The sequence below is a fragment of the Columba livia genome, chromosome 5 (assembly GCF_036013475.1).
Source record: "Columba livia isolate bColLiv1 breed racing homer chromosome 5, bColLiv1.pat.W.v2, whole genome shotgun sequence".
NCBI lineage: Eukaryota > Metazoa > Chordata > Aves > Columbiformes > Columbidae > Columba > Columba livia.
Window position 1 is genome coordinate 25,402,204 of NC_088606.1, and position 26,814 is coordinate 25,429,017.

The following is a 26,814-nucleotide window of genomic DNA, read 5'->3' on the forward strand; positions in this document are numbered from 1 at the left end:
TAAAAATCAGTGTGAAGTCAGGTGTATGTTCTTCAGTCATATTCCAATAAACCTGAGTGGGCAGCGGCTGTTACTTTCCCTTAGGGGCATCTTGTTGTGAGAATTGCTGCCCTGCTTTTCAAAGCACAGTGAAGGCAATGCTGTAGGATGGCTAAACCTGATTGTAGCTACTACTGTGATCATTTTATGGAAGAATTTCTATGATGCTGTAGATAATAACGGGCAAGACAACTTTACTATTCAAATCATAAAACTGAAGATTAACTTTTTTGATTAGTCTTTTGGTTTTCTACAATTGTTGCAGATTCCTTAATCCCATTTCTGTGAGATTTTGCCATCTAGATTTTTTAAAACGATTATTTGCCAGATGACATTTTGCCAGGTGCTCCCCTTGCAGTGGGGGGAGTGAATGATCCTTAGCAGAACATGTCTGAGATTGTTCATGCGTTCCTACAAGCTCCTTTATTCTAAAACTGACATGCTGCCTTTGCTGCTTGGAAGGTCAACATCTTTGTATGGAAATAGTTATGATGCACAGCAAATAAACTTTGAACAAGTTGCTCACTTTGTTCAGCATTATACATGCCTGTTTTAAGCTCTTTATTCCTCACCATGTTGCAAGGAAGCCTGCTCCTTCCTTCATGCTCTGAGCAATAAAGCATCTTCCCAAGGTAGTGGGATAAGACCTAACCAGGCTTTGTCATACTTGGTTTTAGGGGTTTGTGCTTCAGCTCCTGATGTCTCCTATAAGTGTAGGATCACTGGTCCTGAAGTGAATGTTGCCCTTCATTCAACTCTGCTCTCCCTTCTGTGGTTGTGATTGCTGAACTTTGAAAACAATACTGAAATGATGAAGGTGTGCATTGTCTATGAATAAATCACTTACCTAAGGCTGCTAATACTTCCCTCTTGCAGCTCCAGATATCAAATATTGTTTATGAAGCTTTATTTCATCTTGGTTAGAGAGAAATGCCACGAATGATGAGTGGTGTGGCACTGCTGCCTTTTATGAACGGTGTGACATCCCTGGAGGTGCTGGGGACACAGCTGTGGGGCTCATCAGTGTGGTCTCCCTTGTAGCAATTATTTTTCAATAATGTATATTATGTGTAGTAAAGAAAAAGTTAGCATCTGTGCCATAAGAAACAGTAAAGACTTTTCTCATATAAAAGCTGCTTCAGACAGTTTTTTTATTACCAAAATTTAATCTGAAAGCCTTTTGGGAAAATAACCTTGAACTCTTGACTTCCTGGGAAGTCAAGCACCTTCTGTGCCAGGCGCTGCGGCCGCTTCTGCTTCACCCGGGGCCTGTGGGGTGGAGGAGGCCGCGGCGGCCCGCCCTTCCCTCCCGGTGCCACCGCGCCGAAAGCGCCGCTCCTGACCGCTCCGAGCCCCGTGCTGGGGGCGCCGGGCGGGGCTGCGGCGGAGGCGGGAGCGGGAGGTCGCCGCGGCGGCGGGAAGCGGTTCCGGGTCGGCGGCGGGAGCCAACATGGAGCCCGTGGGGCTGGCGGGGCCTCGCTGAGGGAGAGCCGGGCCGCCGCGGGGCCGCGCCGCCGCCATGTCGCTGGGCGAGTACGAGCGGCACTGCGACTCCATCAGCTCCGACTTCGGCAGTGAGTCCTCGGGCAGGGGCGGCTCCCGCGGCGGCGGCAGCCTGCCTGGCGAGCAGGAGGAGCTGCACTACATCCCCATCCGCACCCTGGGCCGCGGCGCCTTCGGCGAGGCCACGCTGTACCGCCGCACCGAGGTAGGCTGCCCGGCGGCGCGGGACGGGCCCCTCCGGCCCGAGGAACGGGGCCCGGGGGCTGCGCCGAGGAGGGCCCGGGGCCGCTGGCGAGGCGAGCGGGGCGGGTCCCGGAGGCGGCTGCTTGGCGGCCCCGGCGGCGGGAGAGCCGCAGCGGGGCTCGGCCCCGCGGTGACACCGGCCCCGGGCTGACTGGGCGGCCCCGCGGTGACTGCAGCCCCATGTGAAGTGAAGCGACATCCGTCGAGGGACACAGAGTTAGGGCTTCACGCGTTTGAGCAACAGCTTTTTAGTCCCCTAAAGTTTTGTAGGAAGATGTGGAGGCTCTTGTGATGCCTCTAAATTCCTCATTTTTCTGTGTTTTGTTCCAGTCACGGAGGGCACAGGGGCATCTCATATGGGTAACTCCCTCTTGTCATTAGCATATCAGCATAATGAGGGGAAAACAGCTGAAAAGCCAGTCCTCCCGTTGCTCCCAAGTCATCTAATCCCATCCAGTTTGAGCACAGTTGTGCTTTCTATCAGCTGTCACAGAAATGCGCTTGACTTGGTTACCAAGGGAAGGAAGTTCTTCAGGTTTTTTTGAGGCAAGGCCACCCTAAGGTGTCACAGCTCAAACAGTTGGAAGTGAACACTGTTCACTTAACAGGTCCCTCATAACATGTCTGACAACGTGTTGGCCTGACAAGGGCAGAGGAAATGTGTTCTTGTTTCCTTTTTTTTTTTTTTTAAAGGAATACCTGAGTATTTGTAGCGGCTCGTGGTCTGGTACAATATCTTACAGTTATGAGACAGGAAATACACTGTTCTCCCTTTATTGAACTGCAGTATGTTTAGTCTCTATTGAAACAAAACAAACTCTGTGCCTTCCCCTGGAAATCTTGTAGTATGTGTTTTGTTTTGTGTTTCTTTTGTTTTTTCAAAGTGAGTGCTGGCCAGCTAGAAAGATGCCTTCAGGCCGTCGCTGTTCCTAGCGACAAACAGAAAACCTCAAAACTCATTGTCTTGAAGAATCTTTGTCTGAAATCTGTAAGAGGCAGGAAAATCCCTTTACCTTACCTGAAATTTTCATTTCCTGCTACAAAGGCACATACTGTTCTCTTGATAGTAGTGTTTTTTTAATTAAAAGATGTGTGGTTTTGTATTTCAGGATGACTCACTTGTAGTGTGGAAGGAGGTGGACCTGACCCGGCTGTCAGAAAAGGAGCGTCGTGATGCTTTGAACGAAATCGTTATCCTTGCCCTGTTGCAGCACGAGAACATCATTGCGTACTACAATCACTTCATGGACAACACCACGCTGCTGATCGAGCTGGAGTACTGTAACGGTGAGATCCCTGCTCCCACTCACAAACGGGTGGCTGCCCCGCGGCTGAGTCACCCTCCTGCACAACCTGCGGGGAATATTCCTGGGGTGCCCTTAGGGCAGCGGAGGAGTAGAGGTGGATTCTGCTGCATAGCTCCTGAAGGAGAGATTGAGAACCCTTCTGAGTGATTTGTGTCTCGGGTGCCAAAGAAAAAAGCCCGGTGGTTAGTGCAGGCAGTTCTGCCAGTGAATGATTTCTCAAGTCTTGAGTAGCTGGTGCAGTGGAAGAAGTGGGTTATTGGTATTTAACGCTCCTAATGCACTTTGCTGTGTTCTTTTTAGGAGGACGGTGGGAAAAGACCATGAGGATATTCAGTCCTCTTTGACAGTACAGAGTGGGGTTGTTTTTCAGTAGCATCACTTAAATAGATGCCTTCATTTGGCAATAATAAATTTAAGCTCAAAAATCTACTGGCACACTGCAATCAGGACTTTTTCCTGCCTTGTGCTATCAGCTTCTATGTTTACTATTTCAAAACCAAAACTGGTCCTTCTGGTGGTCGAGAAAACTATAGAATTGCATCCTAGAGCAGAACAGATGGTATCGTTTGGAGTTTGCAGGGGAAACAGTCCCAGCTGGGATGGAGAGGTAAAAGGATTTGATACACTGTTTGTTTCAGTAGTTCTCTGTGTGAGTTACTTGTCTGCCCCAAGAAGACTGGGTGCTTGGGGCCATTATGAATTCATTGAAGGGCATAGAGAGAAGCGGCGTAGTACTGATGTCTGTACACATTTGTTAACATCTCTAGGCTGTTTGTTTTACTTTGGGACAATAACCAAGAGGTGAGTGTAGAGCCCGCGTTGCTTGAATATGTCTAAGTGGTACAAAACTAGAGACATGAGAAAGAGGGAATCTCATTTAGGCTTATGGATATTGGTTTTGCCAATGTGTTAATAGTTGTTTCTGTGGCTTTTTTTTACAATTTACAAGTCCAAGATAATTTTTGAGTAATTTTTAAAGTAAAGCTAGACCAGTCACTATCAGACACTCATCAGAAACCAAAGTTTTTACTGCTTAATTTGGCACATCTCTTCTGGAGATCTAGGAAATACTTTCACGTTTGAGTAAATATTGTCTCCGTTTTACAGGGGAGAAAGCCAAGTTATTGATTTATTGCCTGTAGTTCTGTGTATCATGGTACCATAAGATTTGGATTTATCATGAGATAACATCAGTGAATACATCTGAAATAGATTTGGGAAGAAAAATCCTATACGATACATTTGTTGAAGAGAGAATACAGTGTCAGAAGATTAGACACAATTAGATGAAACAAAGAAGAAAATAGTTTGGTTTTGATTTTAGTATGTGTGCGTAGAGATATTGGTTATCTGAGTTGAGATATAATTTGTCTCCTTGTGTAGGATTTTGGCGATGTAGTACCTGTCATGCTGTGCTTTGGTTCAGAAAAGCTGCAAAAAGATGGCAAGTCAGAGTTGAGGGAATTCACTAAAAGCCTGCATAGTCTGAACCACTAGGAAGGAGGTTCATAAGAAGAGGCAGAAGTGAATAGTTGGGTTAAATTGTGAATGGGAAGAGTGCTTTATAGGTAATTTGCAAATGTGAACATGAGGCAGAAGAAAGAAATGCTGAGAGCTAATAGCAAGACTGAAAGATAACAAATTAACAAAGGGAATCTTAATTAAATATCAGAAAAATCTTCCTAACATGGAAGTCTGGTGTTTGTTACTGTTAGGACATAATACATGATAACTGGGAAATGGAATAGCAACAGGATGTGCTCAGAGATTTGGAATTTACTGGTAGGATGCTAATCTGATAGGGAGTCTCTCTGCCTGCAGCCCTCAGCAAAATTTCTTTTAGCTCTCCTTGATTTTCAGACTGCCGTCTTGAAATTGTCAGGTGCCCTGAAGAGCCTGCTGATTTCAGGGCAGGTGAAGGAGAGAGGCAGGTCAAAGCTGGGCAGTAAATGGGTAAAGGCAGTAACTTGTACTTTCATGGACTAGTCTGAACTTATAATTGCTTTCTTTCTCTTTTTTAATGCATATTTATATATAATGCTGAGCAGGACAATCTCACAGGGTTTGCTTAACAGGTTATAAATGTTTACATATTCCAAGAAGTGCTTATAGGTAAAAAAAAAAAAGGACTGCTAGCCTATCTTACTGATTCACTTTTCAGAGAGTATTAAAAGGTGGGGTTATAAAAGAATCATCTCTGCTTAAGCATAGGTATGACAGTGAAGTTCCTAGAGGAAGATGAACTTAATTTTGTGATTAAACTTAAGTGATGAATGCTCAGGGAGAGGCATAGTGATGCATCAGATCTCTTAGGGCAGGGCTGTCAAACTCATTTTCATGGGGGGCACGTCAGCCTCGTGGTTGCCTTCAAAGGGCCAAATGTAATTTTAGGACTGTATAAATGTAGGACTAGTAGTGAAAGTGAATTTGACACCCCTGTCTTGGGGATTTGAGTATTCCCAGAAGCACCTGAGCAGAGTAACTGCTGCCGTTAACTAAGATGAACCTTTCTGTCTCACTCACTTATAATTACAGGAGGGAACCTCTACGATAAGATTCTGCGTCAGAAAGACAAGTTATTTGAAGAAGAGGTAACTTGAACTGGTTTAAGGGAGAAATGGGGCTGGCCTAATGTTCTGGGGATCTGTTTGGTTATCTGTGTATTTATACAACATTTTTTCCCTAATGCTGGTGGTGAATTTCTGTGTGTGTCTGAGGACTGGCATCCTTCATCTCCTGTTGAACACTGCAGTTATTTATGGACTATCAGAAACTTTTTATTTTCCTTCTTATGTGTCTATAAGCAGTATAAACTTCCAAGGGAGGAATAATGAAAGGGAGCGCTCAACTGACTTTGGTCACCTTATCATCTTGGCTAACATTTAACTTTAAAACCTCTTTCTGTGTTTCTTCATAGTTGGTACTCAGTTTCTCTCTTAACCATTTTGTAGCTTATTTTCTGAGTAATTACCTTGAATCTGTCTCACCATGGATTTTTTTTCTTGTTCCTTTTTCTTTATTCTTTCTAAACTGATTTTCTGGTCTGCTTCTACCTCATGATGAGGTGGTTAATGTTTATACTTATCTTCTATAATGATTTCTAAGGCCTTCCAGCTCATGGTGAATATTAAATGGTCACAGTTCATATTCCTGGGAGCCTAACTAGATCTTTCCCAAGTGGTCATTAGCTGTCATTCCTAAGGCTTTTCACTTACTGACCTCTGTGATGCTTGTCAGGACAGACACTGTGAGCAGCACTAGAGCAATCTACCTTTAGGAGTATCCTTTCAGTGATTTCCAAACCAGGAAATTCTGGATTTTTGTGCTTCTGAAAGAGCACCTAAGTGGTTCAGTCAGACCCTCTTGCTGTATCTCTGTGTGTCAGGGGCATATGGGGTTGGGGGGATGGTTTGAGCCTCACATAAGGGTTTTATTCCTACCTTTGCAGATGGTGGTTTGGTATCTCTTTCAAATTGCATCAGCTGTGAGCTGCATTCATCGAGCAGGAATTCTTCACAGGTAAGTGAGACATGCAGTAAAGTGAAGGTAACCAGTGTGGTTTGTTGATGTGGGTGCAGAACTCCTTTGTGTATTCTTTGCTTCTGTGTTTAAAACAAGCATTGAGCTTCTCTCCAACACATAGCTGAATTGCCTAGATATTAAGTATCACTTCTGTGAAGAATTTTTAGAAAACCCCATTTGATGAATGTGCAAGAAATTTTCAATATGAAAATGGAATTGCTCTCTTTGATGCTGCAGCTTTGTGAACAAAGAGTTAATCCATGTAGCAAGGAAGTAAATTGGCTCTTTATTGCCATAGCACATAAATGATGTTTGCTAAAGTGGGTAGCAAAAGCTGTTTCTACAGGCCAAAGATACATCCCACCCACTCCACAATTGATAACTTCAAACCAACATGTACATCCTTCTGTAATTCCTGGAGGCTAATAGTGATGGAGACTGTGCATTGCTGTAATATAACCCATGCAAAGATTTGTCCTACATTTGGCTGAATCTCATTTCTTCAACATGCTATTTAAAGAAGTAATATAGCTTATTAGCTGGTAGTAGTAATTTTGACATTGACTCTGAGAGTTAAATAGTAGCTGATTACCTTTTTCTGTTGCCCTTTTCTGTTTGGGAGGGGTAAATTTCTTCGCTTATGTGTGCTTCAGGGAGGCCGCGATAATATCCTGGGTGGTACTGCACGCATAGACAGCTGTTTTCAGTGTGGTTGGATCGTGTGCTGCACAACCTCCTTCTCTCACACAGCTGTGTGAGGATGTTTTCTGTGGGACAGCATCCTGGTTGCTGCCATTCTGATTATTTGATAATTGGCAAGCCTTGCTAATGAAGGGTTGGTACCTTTGACAAAGTAGAGCCCAAATTTTTGACGTGAAGCAGATCTCACGTCTGTCCTGCTTTGCAGTGGTTTCCCGGTTACCAACTCTGTTGCCCGTCTTCACAGCAGGGTTCGCAGTCTAGGAACACGTGGCCCCACATTGCTCCATAATAATTAATTGAACAGTTATTTAAATGTTTGCAGTGATTTCCTTCTGCTGCAGACATTGTCAGAGTGACCCAGGACTTTGCGATGCCCCAAGTGGATGAATGCAAAGTGCTGCTTTACTTGATGTTGTCCTGATCTACACTGAGAAGTTGTTGATGGTACGTTAGGAAAAGGGGTGTTATGAAGTGTTGGCCATGGGAAGCATATCATATAGCGAGGGCTTCCTCTCTGTATTTAGAGCCTCTTATATTGATCTGTGATACTCCATGTAAATTATTCTGTCTGGGAGAAGGTGTTTTCAGTGAATTTTGGAATTCAGCGTTTTTGTGGCCATCAACCTTTTGATCTTCTGGGCATGGTAAATCATGATATAAAGTGTTGTTCTTGATATATAAGGCAGGGGGATGTTATGCTTAAGTTCTAAAGTCGCATCTGTTTCACACCCTCTGTGTGTGTGTTTATATTTGCATACATACATATTCATGCATACATTTATCTTTTTAGAGAGCTCAGCGGCTCCTGGCTTGGGTCTATTTATAAAACCAGGAAAAATATTACCTGCTCAATGACCTTCACATGAGAAGAAACTGAGAGGGGGAAAAGAAGTCTTTGATCTGTGAGCTTTACATAGGTGTCTGGAGCCTGAGCCTTTTAGACTGTTGTGTTTGTGTGGGGATGTGATAAAACATGGATAACTGCAGTTACTGCCCCAGTACTTGGGGTCAAATTGCCTTTGCAGAGTTCTGTGTGTGAGGGAGAGAGCTGGCGGAGTAGCAAGTACCTCATTTTGTGGGGGAGGTATTAGTAGTGTGTGGAAAACTGTGAAATCTGGAAAAATATTTGAATGTCTGCATTTCTTTTTCTCCTTTCAGAGATATAAAGACATTAAATATCTTTCTAACCAAGGCAAACCTGATTAAATTGGGAGACTATGGGCTGGCAAAGAAGCTGAACTCTGAGTACTCTATGGCTGAGACTGTGAGTATCTGCTGCCTTTGTGTGCAAACTGAGGTGTGTTTTTCTTTCATCACTGCATCACTTGCAGAAGACTAAGGATGCTGTATATTCTTGCTGCTTGTCTTCTGTGGTGATTTCCTTTCCCTCTCTCTCACCTTCCCTCAGTGTTCTCTCACTCCCACTGGCGTATTTGCTGGTGTGTTGCAGCCTGCAGTCATCCTTACTCCCAGGTTACCTTTTGTAGGTCTGTCACTCTGCAAGGCAGCAGCAGGCTGAAGATAAGTGCCACTGTGGGCATGGAATTGTGCCAGAGCCAGTATAGCTGTGCGGGAGAGCACTGCTTTTCCGTTCTTGCTACGTGGGCATGGTACTTCCAAGGTGAAATGATGTAACATGAAGGTGGTGCTTCCCAAAGGTAGAGAGACAGCCATATAGTCACAGCAATACAGCGCTTTCCCTCTGGGCTAGTTGAGCCCAGCCTAGCAAGTTAAATTGATTTGGTCATGCTGCTGTGCTAACAGAGGCATTTTGCCTCACATGGATCTGAGATAGGTTGGATGTGCTTGCCTGACATTGCACTGTGCTATAGATGCATCATCTACCTTTTAATACTCAGGCTCTGAACTGAATTGTACTATAGAGAAGAAAGAAAGGTACTTGTGCTTCTTACGGTAACCAGGTGTGTGATTTATTGATAATGCTCTTGGAGGAGGGCAAAGCTTTGTAGGAGAGATTAATTCTACCAGGAGGCTGTCAAGCTTGGCTTTGTTCCAGACCCTTCCAGCAAGCAGCTTCTCAGCCAGAGTTGTGACACAGGGTAAGGTGTGCTGCAGGCTCCTGAAAGGCTCAGCTTGGACTTCGCAGCTCCATTAATTTCTGTGGTGAGCACTAGGCTTGGAAAGGGAGACTTTGTCTGGAGCTTCTATCTGCTAAAGGCCTTTATTATAGCTTGGGATGCAAGCCAGCGTGCACTTCCCCTTAGCAGGCTGTATTATTACATTTAATGCAAGCTGCTAGTGTTCTGTTAGGATATGTAGTTAAATACTTGCCAGCCTCCTTCCAGAACATGAGTGCTGTTGTGCAGTTGCGCTGTATGTGGGGAATGAAGGCTACTGCATAAAGCCCTTGCTAAGCTGGGCTGCAGCAAAACTGTTTCAATTTCATCACATTTTTCATGGCCTTCTTTCAAAGAAAAGTGGAGTCTGCCCTATGAATTTCCAGGTTTGTTTTTGCCTGTATTATGTGTTTTCAACTATACCTGTGAGTTTATTTTTTTTCCTTTTTCACTCTGAAAAATTTTGAACTACATATCTTCAACCATATTTCTTCTGTGTATACTGACTGTGGCCAGGCTAGTTGCTCAATTTGTGATTTATTGACCAGTGGCAGTCTGGAAGTAATTTTTTGTAAAATGAGTGCAAAACATGTTATTGTCAGTATTTGTAATTGTGTCAAATTACAATTTTGTAAAAGGTTTACATCTTGCTTGCTAAACACTGATTTCTTGATTCTTCATTTTTTCTTCCATTTACCAAGGGAGATACAGAAAATATGTCTGTGTCTCTCTTACAGAAAGCTTACATTATCCTTTGCTTAGAAAAGGTTTAGGTGCAGTGTCCTAGTTCTCCATGTGATACTCCAACTAGCTGGGCTTCTAAACCTTCCCATGGCTGCCGGGACTTGCGCAGCTCTGTCGCTGTCGTGCTCTGTAACGGGGAGTGGAAGGGAGATGGCAGGTTCTGAGTGTGACTGTGAGGTATCTGGTGTTCTAGCAGGCCCTAATGAAATACAAGCTTTGTAGTCCCTGGAGCTTTGCTGAGAGAGTTGAAAAGAGGGCAACTATAAGTATTTCCCATTCTTCTATATTCAGTTTTTCCCATTTTGTTTCCTTGTCTAATTCTTTGCTAGGGAATGAGCTCCATTCATCTGGAAGCCTCATTCTTACACATTTTATCATGTTTGTCTTTATGTCTCCTTGTGACTTTGAGTTATGCCACTTTTTCTCTTGTACCCAGGAGGGCTTCTTTATTTAAGTGCTGGGTTTTGGGATTTTGTGTGTGGTGGGGGTGTTTGTTTTAGACCAGTTGTTCAGGAAAGCCTGCTTCTGAAGTGAAAGCCTTTAAGGTAGTATTTAAGCCAGCTTTCTACTTACTGACCCAGAAGCAACCCCTATTTCATCAGAGACAGAGTGGCCTTTGTCCAGGCAGTGCCTTGTGATCAGACACAGTGGCTCCATAACCATGGGTTGGCATCTGCATTTGGAAGCTTTGCTAGATCCCTTTTCCTTCAACCTCTTATAAGGGTTTCCATATGCCTGGTCAGTATTACGTTTAAGAGAGGAGCAAGTCCTTGCTGTGTTCTCATGACTACTGCTCTGTTGAGGAGTATGTACCACGTCAGGATCTGAGAAGAGAGGTGTGTGGGATCTTCTAAGAAACTTGGACACAGGCTTGTGGATGAGAAGGGAAGAAGCATGCTTGTTATTCCTATCCCTCCAACATGTTGGTGGAGTGTGTCATCTGTGTTACTTCAGTGCTGTGGCAGAGCTGCGTCTGGCTCTGATGCTCATGGGTCTGTATGAACGTGATGGATGCAGAGCTCTGAATTGAAGGCTGCTGGATCATTTCTGATTTTCAAATGTTCTTTTTTCCTAGCTGGTGGGAACTCCATATTACATGTCTCCAGAACTCTGCCAGGGTGTGAAATACAACTTCAAATCAGATATTTGGGCTGTGGGCTGTGTTATCTTTGAGCTGCTTACTCTGAAGAGGACCTTCGATGCTACTGTGAGTCTGCAAACCAGGATGGACTGAGTAACCTTATTTTTTATCCCCCTGAGATTCGTACTTGGCTCATAGCTTTCTTAACTCATGTTTTTCTTTTATTGTTGTTTAAAGCTGCTGATTAAGAAAACAGTGGCCTGGGAGTGCCAGCTATAGCCAGAGAAAATGTCTGCATGATTTCCCCTGTCCTGCACATGCCTCTCTGGCTTCTGCCAAGCCCAGCGTTGTCTGCAGCCCTGGGTCTGCCAGATGCAGAATTAGCTGTGCTAATTTGTATCATGGTTGTGAATGAAACATCCTTTTCTCTATAAGCAGGAAGTTTGTGATTGTCTAGTCTTTTTTGGGTTTTTTTTTCAGCACTACTAGCTGTGAATTTTCTGTGCAGCATTCTGTAGCAAAAACAGCCTTCACATTTCATAGTATTTAATCCTGTTAACCTTTCTCAAAGTTTGGGTGCAAGATAAGTATTGTCAAGCTGGCATGGGAGGATGAAAGGGAACATTGCCAGCTTGTGCCATGACATGGGAAAGCTGCTAGCTGCCATGGTGCAAGACTTTGTAACCCTTAAAGAAACAAGTGAAAATACCGTCCTTCCCTGACTTCCCCTCATCATGGCTACTGAGTCCCCCGTAAATTTGCTGCTCTGTGGTGTTGCAATGGCAGTGCACTGTGTAGGAGATTCCATGCAGAGAGAAACCTGTTTTCCCTCCACCGTTAGGGAATTCAGTGAAAAGCTGGATGTTGCCACCAAGTCCTAGCTATCAGAGGTTCCATTTCTGCAGGAATTATTAGATTTCTGGAGAACCTGCTAGGCAGGGAAGCAGGCTGTGTCCTGATCAGAGAAGGAGAAAGAAAATAGTGGTGGCCTGTAGTGTCTCTCCCTGTTGGGCACATTGTGCAGTTCAGTTCCCTTACAGCTGGTTTCTGCCTAGAATCCCCTGAACCTTTGTGTGAAGATTGTACAGGGAAATCGTGCCATGGAGGTTGATTCCACCGTCTACTCCCGGGAGCTGATCCAAATGGTGAATTCCTGCCTTGATCAGGTTGGTGAAATAGTTTTTAATTTTCAGATACCCTTCCCAGCTGCCTAGGCAGTGTAATTCAGGCATGAAGGGTAATTACTTGCCTGTTTTAACATGGGGGCTATTGATGCAGGGTAATTTCTGTGAGGCTTGAGGGACCACTAGGGCTGGGCTTCCACCAGTCTCAAGATACCATTCAGTCCTGCAGGCTCTGGAGGGGTGCTGGGAATACTCTGATGACAATTATTTAAAGGGCTGGCAGAAGCAGTTATTTTATAATGCAGAGCTGGGAGCATCATCTCTGTACAGTCTCTTGAGGTTCTGCCTTTCTGACCATGACTCTGGCTTTCTGTGGGGAATTAATTTCTTGAGAGCAAACATAGTATTGATACCTTCAGAGCGTGGATGTCCTTGCTGCACATTCCTGGCGTTTATCCCTATTCACTCCAAACATTTGAATTAATTCCTTTCCCTTCTGAAGAGAATCAGGGAAGGAGGTCCACGCAGAGATGAATGAGGTCTTGTGGCCCAAGATTCCTTTGTAGATGATGAGCATTTCCCCAAGAATGACTTGTTGTTCACTTCTTTCAGGATCCAGAGAAGAGACCCACTGCAGATGAATTGCTTGAACATCCCCTTCTCAGCAAACGCAGGAGGTAATCAGATGGTCTTACCTGAAACCTGGAGAGGTGTCAGAGGGAACAGGAGGGTTTGTGCAGACTAGTGGTGTTTATGCTTTTGTAGCAAAGTCCTGAAGTTAATTTGCTCTGATGTGAAGCAGTTGTTGAAGAACACTTCATCCTCTTGAGAAGTGCATTCTTGCTGTCTTGTCTTCTGATCTGATGTTCAGTTGGTGCATGGGTATGGTGAGAAAGGTCTCTGCATCTGTTGTCTTAGACGCTGTTGTATTGAGAACTTTGAGGCATCACATTCTGAGGCTCCATTTGAGGAATGCTGGTTTGTGCTATTCAAACCTCTGTGAGATAAGGGTCACAGAGATCCTCCTGTGCTCGTTGGGAAAGGCCTTTCAAAATATACATATCATGCAATATAGAGACACTTGCTTTCTCTCTTTGTTGCTTCTCTCTTCAAGAGAGACTTGCATTGAAAGTGGCCCCTTTTAGCTTTTAGTCTGCACACTCTGTCTTTTTAGGAAAGGTGGACCATAATTCTGGACTGTTTGAAACCCACACTGGTTGCTTTGGGAACGGCAGACCTAGTCCTTTATAACAAGATTGTGTTGCTTGGTGGTCAGCAAAGTTTTGTCTTGCTGTATGTGCTGGTAAAAGCTCAAATTCTCATCATGTTTAGTTTTTAAGGTCATTCTTGTGCAATATGGGAATTGGTTGACCACATTCTGGTATATATATAGTTTGTTGTCCTCAGCTCTCGTGGAAGCTTGTTAGCTGTTTGGTATATTACTTCTGCTCTACTTACTGTGGGTTGCTGGGAGCTGTTAAACAGTTGCCACATTTCCTCCAAGAGGGAGCAGCGTTTTATTGGAAAGGAAGGCAGTCTGTGCATGCTGCTTGCCAGTAAATTGCTTTGGGCAATGTTACTGTTTCCTAAAATGCTTTTTCTCTTTTGTCAGGGAGATGGAAGAGAAAGTCACACTACTTAATGGGCCAAATAAGCGACCAAGGTAATTATTTGGACATGTGTTTGAAAGGAAGTCTGGAGAGAACAGCTCTCCAGAGAGGAACTTTGCTGAGAGTGGTAGTCTGTGACAGCCGTAATGGAACAGTGTAGTTTAGAAGATCCCTAAATGCTAGGAATTTGACATAGTTATTACATGGCCCCATGTTTTACTCTGCCTTTTTTTATCCTGCTTATATGTATGGCTGAAGCCTTAGCTCAGCCAGTCTCATACAGCTCTGATCTGTCCTACTGAGGATGTAGTTTTTACAGCCTGTGTAACTGAGGATATAATTTAGATCCCTCCTTTCACGCAGATTCCCTTGAGCAGGAGGAATATGACTGAATGTTGAATATTAAGTGACTATAAATATCTTTCATAAAACTGGATATATGCAGAGATTCTCCACAGTCCCCAGCAAGCCTGTAAGCGGGGTTGCTGTGAGAAGCAGATGGCTTCCATGACGTGTATAGCTGTTTTTCTGTGGATTTGTCGGACAGAATTTGGCCTTTGTTCCCTTGTGAACTTGGAAGTACTATCTGAGAACTTTATGTGAAGTTCCAGTTCATTGTTGCTTACAAACAGTTTGCTTTGATTACAACTTCCATTTTGCAATCTGCTCGTGAGTTGATTCTTAGCAACAAAGAGTTATCTTTTTTGCCCTTGGATGGAAAGCTGTGATTTAAATAAAGAGGATAGAGGGAAGTTAGAAGCTTTTGAATGCTTCTGTATTTTGAGCAAGATTTCATGACCGTTTGTAAGGCTTTTATTTTTCAAAAATGAGAACAGCTCCATGGCCATTCAATGGAAGACCCGTCTTTTTAAATGATATCTAGTTGGATTGTAGGCTTTTTATAATGCTTCCCAGAGGCTACTTTCTCTGCTGCTCCTACACAGGCTTAATCCTGAGTCTCCTTATAGCACTGGAGGCCTCACGGCCACTCAACAAAAAGAACAGTTTGCGAAAATAAAAACCATAAATGGCTGCAAAGGGAAAACTGATAGACAACAATAGGAAAATGAGTGATGACAGTGCATGCAAACTCATGATTAAAAGCATGTATGTTTTTGGGGGGGCTCTTGTGCAGGTCAAGTACCATGAATGAGGCTCCCATTGCAGTGGTGACTTCGCGCACTAGTGAGGTGTATGTTTGGGGGGGCGGGAAGTCCACCCCCCAGAAGCTGGATGCCATCAAAAGTGGCTGCAGTGCACGCCAGGTGTGTGCTGGTAACACTCACTTTGCTGTGGTGACAGTGGAGAAGGAGCTCTACACCTGGGTGGTAAGTGAGAGAAACTGCAGGAAGGGGCTGAGGGTGGGAAAGGAGAGCCCAGATCCACTCCTGCCTTCCATGAGCCTGTTAGAATCAGGTGGGCAAGCAGTTGGAGAAGGAGAAATAGGATTGCAGTGGAGGCTGTGAGGCTGGCTGCTGTGGGGCTGACCCAGCGCTCCCAAGGCTAGTGTGGTTTTGGGAGAAGTGTTCCATGGTGACTGTAAGTGTACTGGAGACTTGCTGTGCATTGGAGGATTGTAGGTGGTGGACTTCTAGGCCCAGGCACTGAGTCAAACATCTCTTCCTCCCCTTCTTGACTGCTAGAAGTGCACTGGAGGGTTTGTGATGCTCTTTTGGCTTTGTGTATTTTTGAGGGAGGTTTTTTGAGATCAGAGTGGGTGGGATGAGTGACCTTGCTGTAATACAGATGTCATCTGTGAGGCATCTTGTGGATGAAACCAGAGATGTCTTATACTAAATAATTCTGATTTTTGTGATGAATAGAAATTCTGAAATAGTTTAAAGTGAATTTAAAAAATTGACATTTCATGCATTTAAAGCAATTGAATCCAGTCTTCTTGGGCTTAGATGGTCAGTGACATGGAGATACTCTGCATCTTCAGGCTTCCACAGGCTTTTCTATTGATGATACAGAATCTTTTAAGACAGATTAGAAAATACTGGTACATGAGTGAGAGGAGAAAGAGATCTGAACGTGAGGAGAGCAACTTGAAGTTGTTTGCTGGATGTTCCTACAAGAATGGCCACTGAAAACTTTTAGCTGGCTATTGCTATTTTAGTTTTAGCTCAACACTGCTCAGAGTTTTGTTTTTCCTATAGGATTGGTAGGTCTGGCCACTTCAGTGACACTTGTTTCATGTTATGGCTTTCTTTGCAGCCATTAGGATTTAGAAAAGTAAATGAAAAAGCTGAAGGATAAATTTTAGTCCTGCAGCAGGGAGTGGATTCTGTAGCCTGACGGATGAGAAGGTAACAGGGGTTCTTCACCAGCTGGTGTCTTGAGACCAGATCACTCCTTGTTAGAGCAGAACTGCGTGAAAGCCTGTGCTGCCATTTAGGATGTTGTCTGCTGTTGTGCCCTGTAGCATCCTCTACCTTAACGTAGCTAACACACTTTCTTTTGCTCTTTGCTGTCTTCTGTTGTTCACTCAAGGTGCTCTAATTGTTGGCACCATCTGTGGAGTTGTGGATACATAACCTTACCAGATGTTTCTGTCTTGCAGAATATGCAAGGTGGCACCAAGTTGCACGGGCAGCTGGGACATGGAGACAGAGCCTCCTACCGCCAGCCAAAGCATGTTGAAAAGCTTCAGGGAAAAGCCATTCATCAGGTGTCCTGTGGAGATGATTTCACAGTGTGCATCACAGGTGAGAGCTGGAAGGGAGACCGCTGTTCTCTCACTTTGCTGAGCTGTGGAGATGTTTGCCGTCATAATAAGATCAGCAGAGCAGCTAAGGAGATAGTCCCGTATATTGCTCACCCCTCAGTTTGGAGGACAGTAGGTGAGTAGTGGAGATAGATCAGTGTCGTTACTGAGAGGAAGATATTGACTCCGAAGAAGGCTGGGAGTTTTGCTAAAGATAGGCTTTTTGTTGATGAAGCTGGGTGTTGAACGCAGCTCTCTGTGGCTGTGCAGAGTCCCTGCTCTTACCAGTGCATATGTTGCCTCCATACATGCATGTATTAAGGACAGGAGCCTGACGTCAAGAATGTAGATGTTTTTGAAACTCTTTTTGGACTGTGTGGGGAAAGAGTCATGCAATAATAAAAGATGATGCATATCTGAGATTTGCTATTTAATTCAAAAGCTTCAGACCTGATAGCTCTTTCTAGTTCTAGCCCTGTTCATACTTTTAAAGATGTATTAGCTGTGGTGTTGTCTGTTATGGAAGAACTTGAATCTTGCTTTACCTATGAAAACACAATTCTCAATAAGGTAGTTTCCAGCTTGTTTCGCCAGTGCTGGAAAAGCAGAAGTTTGGCAGAGATAAGCTCAGATGCTCAGTGTGCTGGAGTAGTGACTTAGGGAGCCACAGGATCGGTTCGTGGGTTTCTGTTAAAGAAAGCGGCAGATTCAGCCCAAAATTTTTTTACACTGGTGGCCTGGAATAGCTGCAGGTTGTGGTATAAGGTCATCCATCTTAATGTGAATAAGAAAGGACTCCATATTTTCCCTGTGACATTCTTCTGCATTAAAGAGGAGGATGACTACACAAAAGAGGTTGCTCTGGCCATGTCCTAAGAGGTTAACATGCAGCCTAATACAAGCTCTGTGTGCTGACTGAGCTTCCTTTGTATCCTTCAGATGAGGGCCAGGTGTACGCCTTTGGCTCGGACTATTATGGATGCATTGGTGTTGACAAGGCTTATGGCTCTGAAGTGCTTGAGCCCCTGCAGCTGGATTTCTTTCTTACCAACCCTGTGGAGCAGGTCTCGTGTGGGGATAACCACGTGGCAGTGCTGACCAGGAACAGAGAAGTTTACACGTGGGGCTGTGGAGAGTACGGTAGGTAGAGTCTCCCTGGACACTAAAGGCACTGGGCCATATGTCCACTCCAGAAAACATCGTGATGCAGGTGTGTAATGCAGAGCCTGGGTAAGGGCTGGCTGGTGTGTCCTGGGGACAAAGAACATGGTGTCTTTGGGGCTTTCTTTCCTTGTAAGGATGGGATCTGAGGACTAAGCCCTTGGGACTTTACTCTGGGAAGCTCTAGGGTGCCACTTGGCTGTGAGTGAGGTCAGATTACCCTGAGGATTGGTAGGCAATGATGCACATAGGGGAGCAGGTTTCTAGTTCTGTAGGGAGATTCCTTTGGGACTATAGAGAGACATTACAATTTCTTAGGGGCAGGCACTCTGAGGCCATTTCTAACTGCAGTGTTTTCACTGATGCAGGGCGCTTGGGCTTGGATTCAGAAGAAGATCATTACACCCCTCAGAAGGTAGGGCTGTGACTGCTTCTTCTCAAAATCCGCATGGGCATAAATCCAAATTAGTTGCTGTTTGGAAATATTAACTGTCTGAGGCTCAAGTGTTTTTTTCTGAGGTATCGTAGAGTTTGCAAGGGTTTTAACTTCCTCGTTTCTTTTCTTCATTTGTCCATAGGGATCATGGCAGAGGGACATGTCACTCACAAACCAGCCAGCATCATTACTTAGAGCTTCATTGCTCTGATCTCCAAGCTGGAACTGTAAATGCCCAACTTAATGTTGTAGAAATCATAGTAGGAAATACCAAATTGTATACCTTGGGTCTGTAGAGGAAAGTTGCAGCAGTGCAAACAACTTGAGTCTTTGTATTTGACGTAATGAGTTACAGATGAGTTGAAAGTAAAACCTTCTTGAAATACAGTGCTGGGGTAATTGAGGTAGTTGAGGTAATCTAACCCATTGCGGGTTAGAAACTAACAAGGATGTGCCTGGAAGCCAAGTATCTGTGATCACACGGTGTCACACCCGCACAGCGCAGACCCAGCTCTGCTTGGCTAAATCGGTCTGGTGCTTATAGACCCCAGCTGGCCAGGAGGCCTGTGCACCACATTTCTGGTTCCTGTGCTAGGTGACTGGTGTCTGCATACAAGGCCTAGAATGCCCTGGGTTCCTGCATTGTGACTGGAGTTTCAGTATGCTGTAGACACTATGATATTCTTGCACCTTCCTTCAGAATAACCGCAGTGTGTGTTGTCGGTGGCCAGACTGGCCGAACCACTGCTCTAACCCCTGATGTTTTCCATGTGCCAGCTTCTATGTAGTAGATATTGGGATTCTGATTTTCTTGGGATATATTTTTTCCACACAGGTGGATGTTCCGAAGACCTTAAACATTGTGTCCGTTCACTGTGGCTGTGATGGGACTTTCCTACTCACACAGACAGGCAAAGTGTTGGCATGTGGACTCAACGAGTTCAACAAGCTGGGTCTGAATCAGTGCACATCAGGGATAATCAACCATGACGTAAGTGCATTTGGGTCCCTGGTTCCAGCTCCCAGTAGTCTGTTGTATATGGGGAAATGGAGATCCTGTGACCATGACAGAGTGTTCACTAGCTTTGTGCGAATTTTTTAGTTCCAATCCAAGACAATGGATACTGGAATTGCAGGAAGAGGCAATTTCTTCCTCAGTTTCCTGTCTGCCCTATGGGCTCTTGTCAGATCTGAGGCAATGAAGCAGATAGAGTGCTGCTCTGCAGCGATTTAGCCAGTGACATGGATTCTAGCAGTTCTTTATGATATCCATGTTGGGACTGCCTAGGTTAATGTTGTGGTCTGCCAAGACCTGCTTGTGTAGGTCTTAGCTGATAAATGTGTGGTTTTTCACTCTGTGCTTACCCACGTGTCTTTTCTCAGACATACTGTGAGGTGCCATACGCCACTTCCCTTACTTTGGCCAAGCAGCTGTCCTTCTACAAGATCCGTACCATTTCTCCAGGGAAGACACACACAGCTTCTATTGACGGTGAGCCCTGTGTATTAAGAAGTGAATACTGTTTGCTACATTACTTTACATCAGCTTTTAGCCTGGCCCTGGACATTGAGGGTTATGGTTTGGTAGCAGGGCTCATGCCTGCTCCAGGAACCCAGGATTCCTGTTCCTCAGCAGTGTTGCCTCCTGGTCAGCTGAAACAGCAACATCAGCTTCTAGCTCAGCCTTCTGGTTTTTAAAGGGGAGGAAATAAAAGTTTGGGGAAGAATCGTGCTCTGGGACAGCAAAGCAATAATTAATGGCAGAGTTAGGCTTTACCCAAGTGCCACCAGTCAGAGGGCTGTGAGGAGTCCCAGCCCCCAGCATCAGAAAGTGGAGCAATGGGAGAAGGAGCTGGGGAGATGTTTCCATGCTGAAGCCATTCCTCTTGGCTGGCGCTGTCCCCTCCTGGCCTGGCTGGCTTCTCAGCAGAGTCTGTCTTGGCCATGGGCTGTCGCTGCCCGTTTTCTGCACGCCTGGCTGCTTCCAGAGTTGGGTCCTCACTGTGACTCTCTCCTTGTTCCTCCTCAGAGCGAGGCCGTCTGCTGACCTTTGGCTCCAACAAGTGTGGACAGCTTGGTGTTGGAGACTATAAAAAGCACCTGGGAATTAACCTGCTGGGAGGCCCCTTGGGGGGTAAGCAGGTGATCAGGGTTTCATGTGGAGATGAATTCACCATAGCTGCTACTGACGGTGAGTGGGCCTTTGTGAAGTCGTGGTGGCTTCCTTTGAAATAGATCTGCAAGGGTGGTTAACTGGCTTCTACCAAGCAATTCCTAGACCACCCCTGCAGCACTGCACTGAAATAAAGAAATCCTCCTAGCCTAGGGCTGTCTGGCCCCAGCACTTGTGCCCATGCAGTGCCAAGCATTTTCTGTTCCTGGGGCTGCAGAGTGTTGGCTTGATGGCTGCCTGTTAGATTCATTATCAGTTTGTTCTCCCACTGGCAAACTGGAGCTGGTGGATTAGATACTTTGGGATAGCAGTTACAGCAGAGAGGCTGTGATCCTTGTAGCAATTACAGGCTAAGGGGGAGTGAGTGAATTGAGGCTGCTGAATCTCTGTTTCCTCAGACAACCATATCTTTGCCTGGGGTAATGGCGGGAACGGGCGTCTGGCAATGACATCGACTGAGAGGGCTCATGGCTCAGATATTTGTACCTCGTGGCCTAGGCCAATATTTGGATCGTTGCATCATGTTCCAGACCTGTCGTGCCGTGGCTGGCACACCATCATTGTTGTTGGTAAGTGTAAGTTTAGGTTGAAATTTTGGGATCTTGGTTATGATCATGTATTGCTTGCCAGGACCTAGACTATAAATCCTGCCTGGGAACACACGAGGTTGCTGTGGCGTAATGTGGCAAACTGCTCTGAGCTCTAGGCCTGCAATGTTGGCTTTGTTGTGTGCTGTTGTAGGCGTCATTTTGCTTTTCATGTGGCACTCTAACTGAAAGCACACTTCTCTCCTTGCAGAAAAGGTGTTGAACTCTAAAACGATCCGATCCAACAGCAGCGGCTTGTCCATTTGTACTGGTAAGTAACCTGCCCTGGGGAGCTGGGGTTTAAGTCCGTTCAGTGGTCTGTTTGAGTGGGTGCAGTTTGGTCCTGTAGCATGGTTTCTCTGTGTTTGAAAGGCCTCACAGAAGAGCTCAAAGAGAGGAAATCTACAGGATGCTTCAAAAAGATGGACCAAATTTCAAAGCGGTGGGATTTCAAATTGAGTCCATCTTTGTGAAACACCCTGTAGCTGGTGCTGTACATGGGAAGGGATGGGCCAAAGCTGGGAGAGAACTGAAACAGAGGAGGAGAACATGGATGCAGCAAGGCCTTTGTAGTTGAGGAACTTCAATTTGACAGTGAGAATCTGAGAGGAATTCACTGAAGGGATCTGTTAAGGGAAAGTGGCTATGTGGCAGCTGTTGGAGAGATGGAGTCCAGTTTCTTGGACCCGTGGGATGGCTGGGGCCAGGAAGCTGCAAGAGGCTGCTGCACACAGGCCCGTTTTGGGGAGCCTGCAGGGAGTGTTAGGAGATAAGGTGTTGAGGGAGGTGCTGCTAGCATGTGCTCTCACCGTGGTTGCACAGCTCAAATTTCTGCATCATCTCTGCTCAAGCTGAGGTTTAGCAACAGGAATAGCAGAGGTGGAGAAAATACAAAGTTTTTGCTCTTGTTTGCTAGCGGCTCAGAGCTGCACAACTGGAGGAGGAGAAGAAGAAGACAATGAGCAGGAAGCGGAGACCCCCAATCCCAGTGGAGGCTTCCGGGGAACCATGGAAGCTGATCGTGAGTTGGGAGGCTGGATCAGCACCACAGAAGCTGCGGGAGGCAGCAGTACTGACAACAGCTCCTGCCCTGGCTGGCTGCGGAAGGTAATGTGGTGTCTCAGAAATGCCTTGAAATGAGGATCTAGGCTGAGGAAAAGCCAGTGACTGCTTTCACCTTTAAGGGATGCTCTTACAAGTTCTCAGAACCGTGCTGTGCGGGGAGCCCTTTAGGTCTCACAGCCTTTTTTACCACAAGAGGGTGTTGGTGCTTTGGTTGAGGAGATGAAGTCAGCTGCAGCAAGGCAGGCAGGCCTGACAGTGCTACTTTTGTGTGTGCAGGAGCTGGAGAATGCTGAATTCATCCCTATGCCTGACAGCCCTTTTCCTCTGAGCATGGAATCTTCAGAGCCTGAGAAGGAGACTCTCCCTTACCAGAAGCTTCAAGGACTCAAAGTGGCCTCTGAGGAACCTGTTGGATTAAACAAGCCCAAAACAGAGCCCTGGGTAATGGTATTCAAGCGAATGCTTGACCAAAATCTCTTGGAGACCCAAAGTGACAATATGTTTGAATTATGGGGAGAGCTGAGAAGAGGGTGTTGGATTGGCCTAATTCATCTGGGTGAGGAAAAGAGGGCTGTTGATAGTCAGAGATGATGCTGCAAAGAGAACAATTCACAGGAGTCTGGAACACAAAGCTGAGGCTTGGTCAGACTGAAAATAATGAGACCAGTTGTATGGAAAAATGCAGTTAATGTAACTGGAAAAAAAAGGGAAGCCTAATGTTCAGAAGCCTAGCAGAAGGTAGAAATTTAGAAAGCAGGATTTTATGTAAGAGAGGAAGAAGAACTGATACAGAAAATCACTGAGAAATTACAGCCTGAGAGGCTACTTTATTCCAGGGGCTTTCTGTCCCAAGAGGAGGCACAGATCCCAGGCTTAGGGCAGGGGGGTTAAACCAGATGGATTTCGGTAATGGGAGCAGATATCCCAGAAGAAGGAGGAAGTTAGTAGCTTTGTACAGAAGATATAATGACAGGTAGCTTGCTGACATTGGCTGCTAGAGGTTTTGGAAGCTGGGAAAGGCGCTGGAGTGACCCTTCCTATGCATGGTTTTTTCTTGTGGCGTGTACAACTCCTGGCTTTGCACTCAAACCTGGCCTGATGTCCCTCTGTGTCTTTGCAGCCTACTTGCCTGAGCCCAACCTTGCCATGTGGTGAAGGGAAGGCTGTGTCTCCTGTTGCGGGCTGTATGTGCAGTGCTCTGCAAGTGGAGGTGACGCACCTCAGAGGCCTGGTTTTACAGTGTCTGGATGATCAGAAGAAGCTGCAACAGGAAACTGTTCGTCTGAGTGCCCAACTCCAGCGGTTCTGCAGGGGGACGGAGGGGATGCAGCAGGTGAGGACCCAGTACACCCAGTGCACATCCATGGTCAGGGCTCACTATGCTGATCCCAGCTCCAACTGCGCAGAATGAAGCAGCTTTTAACAGATGTTGCTCTTGGAGCAGAATAGGGCGACTGAGCATGGTGCTGGTCTCTTGTTTGAGCTGCTGATGCAGGCTCTGGTAGTAGCAACACAGATGAAGCCAAGAAGGCAGTTTCCTGTGAGGACAGCCCAGTCCTTTAGGGACCTGGGATTCCCCTTTATTTCTCCTAGTGGGAAGGGATGGGCAGTGAGATATCACAGAGAGTCCCAAATGGCTGTGGAGAGTAGGAACTGTGCCTTGTGTGGCTCCTAGCTTCTTTGCAGCCAGTCTTAGAACTGTTTGGATAACTAACTGCTGTGTGTTTTGGCAGGTGGAGGTTCATTCCAAAGGAACACAGACAGCCAAAGAGGAGATGGAAGTGGATCCAAAACCTGACTTGGATTCAGATTCATGGTGTCTCCTGGGAACGGACTCGTGCCGCTCCAGCCTCTAGTCTCCTGAGCCCACTGGGATCCATCTAACTTCACAGCACACTAACCGAATGCAGAGAGCGGCTTTCCTGGCTTCAGGTCACTCGCAGACAAGGAGTGAGGCCGGAGGCTCCAGAGCAGCACCTGTGTACGTTTGATATGAACTGGGAGTGAGTTTGAGAGGGGAGGGCCCCTGAGCTCTAGGCCAGCTCAGTGACTGAAGCAGCAGCAGCTCCTCTTTGTACCTTATCTGTCAATTCTGCACGTGAGGCAGAACGGCCCCATTACGGCGATGGCTCCAGTAGTGGCTTGTGGCCCTTTCATTGTTTCACTGCTTCTTGGGAGCTGCCTTTGGGACCCCAGCATTCATCACTGCATCTCTAGATGCCAGGAGGAGACATGTTTTGTACTGAAGCTGGTTGAACCCTAAGACTTGCCACCTTCACTTCAAAGGGGTGAAGGACTAAGATCCTCTCCCTACCGTATGGTAAGGCCCAGCTGGTGAGGCTGCTCCTCTCTGCTCAGGGGCAGAGGGAGCAGGGAATGTCTCACCCTGGAGGCAGTGGAGATCTTCCTCTTAGGGAGATAATGGTAGGCAGCATGTCCTTGGCCTCAAGGCACAGCTTCTGGCCATCTGGCTGTGTCCAGTGGCCTGTACAGACAGAGTTTAAAGGCTTTATTCTGGGTGCCTAGAGCTTTCCATCTTCCAGGCAATGCACCGAGATGGGTGAATCAGGTGTCATTTCCAATAGCAGGAGTGGGGACTGTCTGAGATGGGATCTCCGGTTCTCAGTTGCAGACCACCTGCTTCCCAACCAGATGACAAACATCTGGGCCTCAGACTAAGTTGCCCATTTCTTGCTCCAGCTGTTCAACTTTATTTGGGTGCCAGAGCTTCCGGCTTCTTGGCTTAAGCCCATAGCTGCTCCCTGCTTGGCTTCTGTTCTGCTCAGCCCCCAGTGCCCACACTGTGTGTGGGTGTGGGAAGAATCAGTGTTTTTCCACTCAGTGTTTTGATGAAGCTGGAATGCAGTTTCTTACCCAGAATAGGTCATTAATGCTGTGGTCACAGGATGCAGCCTTCTCCAGTGACCATGAGCGATCAAGTCTCTGTCTGGAATTCACCTCCTTTCTAGAAGCGAGAGGCTTTCCCAAGAAAATTGGAGATGGGAAGAGGCATGGTGTGATGCTAAAGATTTCCTCATTTCCTGTTAGATAATGAGGTTAATTTTATTCCCCTTAAATTTATTAGCAAACTGACTTTGAAGTAAGCTTATGGGATTGGTAGGATCCCTGGGAGCAGCTCGCCTCCCCCGCCTTATGTGACGCCTCTAAGGAGTCCTGAGTCCTTCTCACCTTTGATGTGAGAGTGGGGTTGTGGTTTCATTAGACTTAAACCATCCCCATCAATGGCATGTCACTAGAATTGCCTTAGGTCTATTTGAGTTGGGTATCCTATCACCTCTCCGGGACTTCTTTTGAGAGACTGTTCTGGGGGAGCCAGCATTCCCCATTTGTCTCTAGAGGTGGATACCAAACGATTTGCTTGTAACATATGATCCTTAAATACTACTTTGGTGCCTATTGCTCGTACCTTGGAGCTGAATCAAGTGCAGTCTTTCCAGTGCAGTGTCCAGGGCAAGGATCGCACTGGTGTCTGTTGTTACTGAAGGACAGGCAGGAGGACAGTCCTCCTGGAAGGTGGTGAGCATCAGGCGCCCTGCTGCGGCCACATTGCTTGGTTGCCCTTGTGACTCTGCTTTCCCCTGTGTGCATTGGAGCCTCTTCTCAAGTTCGGGTCCCAGCTTGAGGGTTATTGTTGCAGTGGGAAATGATTGAGTTGGCCATGCTGCGGCAGTGCCTTTGAGGAGCAAAGAGCTGAGCCTGAGCCATGTCCAATAAGCAAGCACCAAGCTGATGGGAGTCGCTCTCCTGCAGTGCACTGCTCTCCTCGTGTCTCAATGCTCTGCAGTTGGGAAGCTAGGTGCACAGACCAGATTCCCCTTGGATCTAGTGGAGGGTTAGGGTCCCTGACAGAGGATGCCCTGTGCTCCGCTATCTCATACGTGCCTTAGAAGAGTCACGCTATCCAGGTTGTGCCTGTTACAGACCATGGATTTCACACCAGCCAGCTATGCAACCAAAAAAGCAGTTTAAAGCCAGCACCATCATCTTGGGCTGAAAACAGAATGGCAAGTGGGCAGAAGTGCCTTTGAGCAGTTTCAAACCTTTTTTACTTCTCCCCTTCTTGCAGTGCTAGCTCCGTATGTGTTGGTCTCCTGCTAGTATTGCTACTGAGTTGTTGTAGTAGAACACAACTTTTGCCTGCTCTGACACTCTGGCTGAAAACTAGTTTGTCATTGTCTTTTTTTGAAAGGTTAAAGGGTGGAGTGGTTTGGAGTTTCTGTTTAAATAAATGTTTAAACTCAATCTCCTGTGTTTGGAGTCATTTTTTCCCTCGCCCCCTTCCCCACCACGAGAGGAAGGGGAAATATGCATATAGTCTGGCTTCATGGCATTCTGTTGTTTCATTTTTTTCATTTTTTTTTTTGGGGGGGGGGGGGCTTATAGAAAGGGGGCCAAGCAGCTTGCAGGTTCTTTGCTATGGGAAAGAAAATGTCAGGTTCTGTGTCCCTTCATTTAAAAAATAAACAACAAGCAAACAACAAAACAACTTTTTTTCTTGCTGCTGCATATCCTCCTAGTGACGTCAGGGGGCTTTTGTGTGTGTGTTTATTTCAATAATTTGAGTGCCAAGTAGGAAATGAGTAATGGGAAGAGAGAGGCTCAAAAGGAAGAAGTACCTGTTTCTCTCAGAACAGCTTCTACTGAGCATGAAGGCCTACAGACCTGCCTGACACCTGCTCAGCTAACTGTTCTGCACGCTGTACTTAATGCC

At 45.9% G+C, this 26,814-nt stretch overlaps 1 protein-coding gene across 1 annotated transcript; it reads left to right on the forward strand.

Moving 5' to 3' along the window:
- The first annotated feature begins 1,440 nt into the window (after positions 1-1,440).
- NEK9 (NIMA related kinase 9) lies at positions 1,441-26,345 on the forward strand. Its single transcript, XM_065063911.1, has 22 exons — positions 1,441-1,747; positions 2,895-3,072; positions 5,628-5,683; positions 6,541-6,611; positions 8,475-8,580; positions 11,214-11,345; positions 12,275-12,385; positions 12,956-13,020; positions 13,956-14,006; positions 15,089-15,281; positions 16,517-16,661; positions 17,600-17,800; positions 18,190-18,236; positions 19,093-19,248; positions 19,641-19,749; positions 20,287-20,448; positions 20,829-20,999; positions 21,229-21,288; positions 21,934-22,124; positions 22,359-22,523; positions 23,203-23,415; positions 23,816-26,345. Exons 1-22 carry the CDS (start codon positions 1,559-1,561, stop codon positions 23,936-23,938), a joined length of 2,895 nt encoding a protein of 964 aa, XP_064919983.1. The 5' UTR covers positions 1,441-1,558; the 3' UTR covers positions 23,939-26,345.
- Positions 26,346-26,814: the final 469 nt, after the last annotated feature.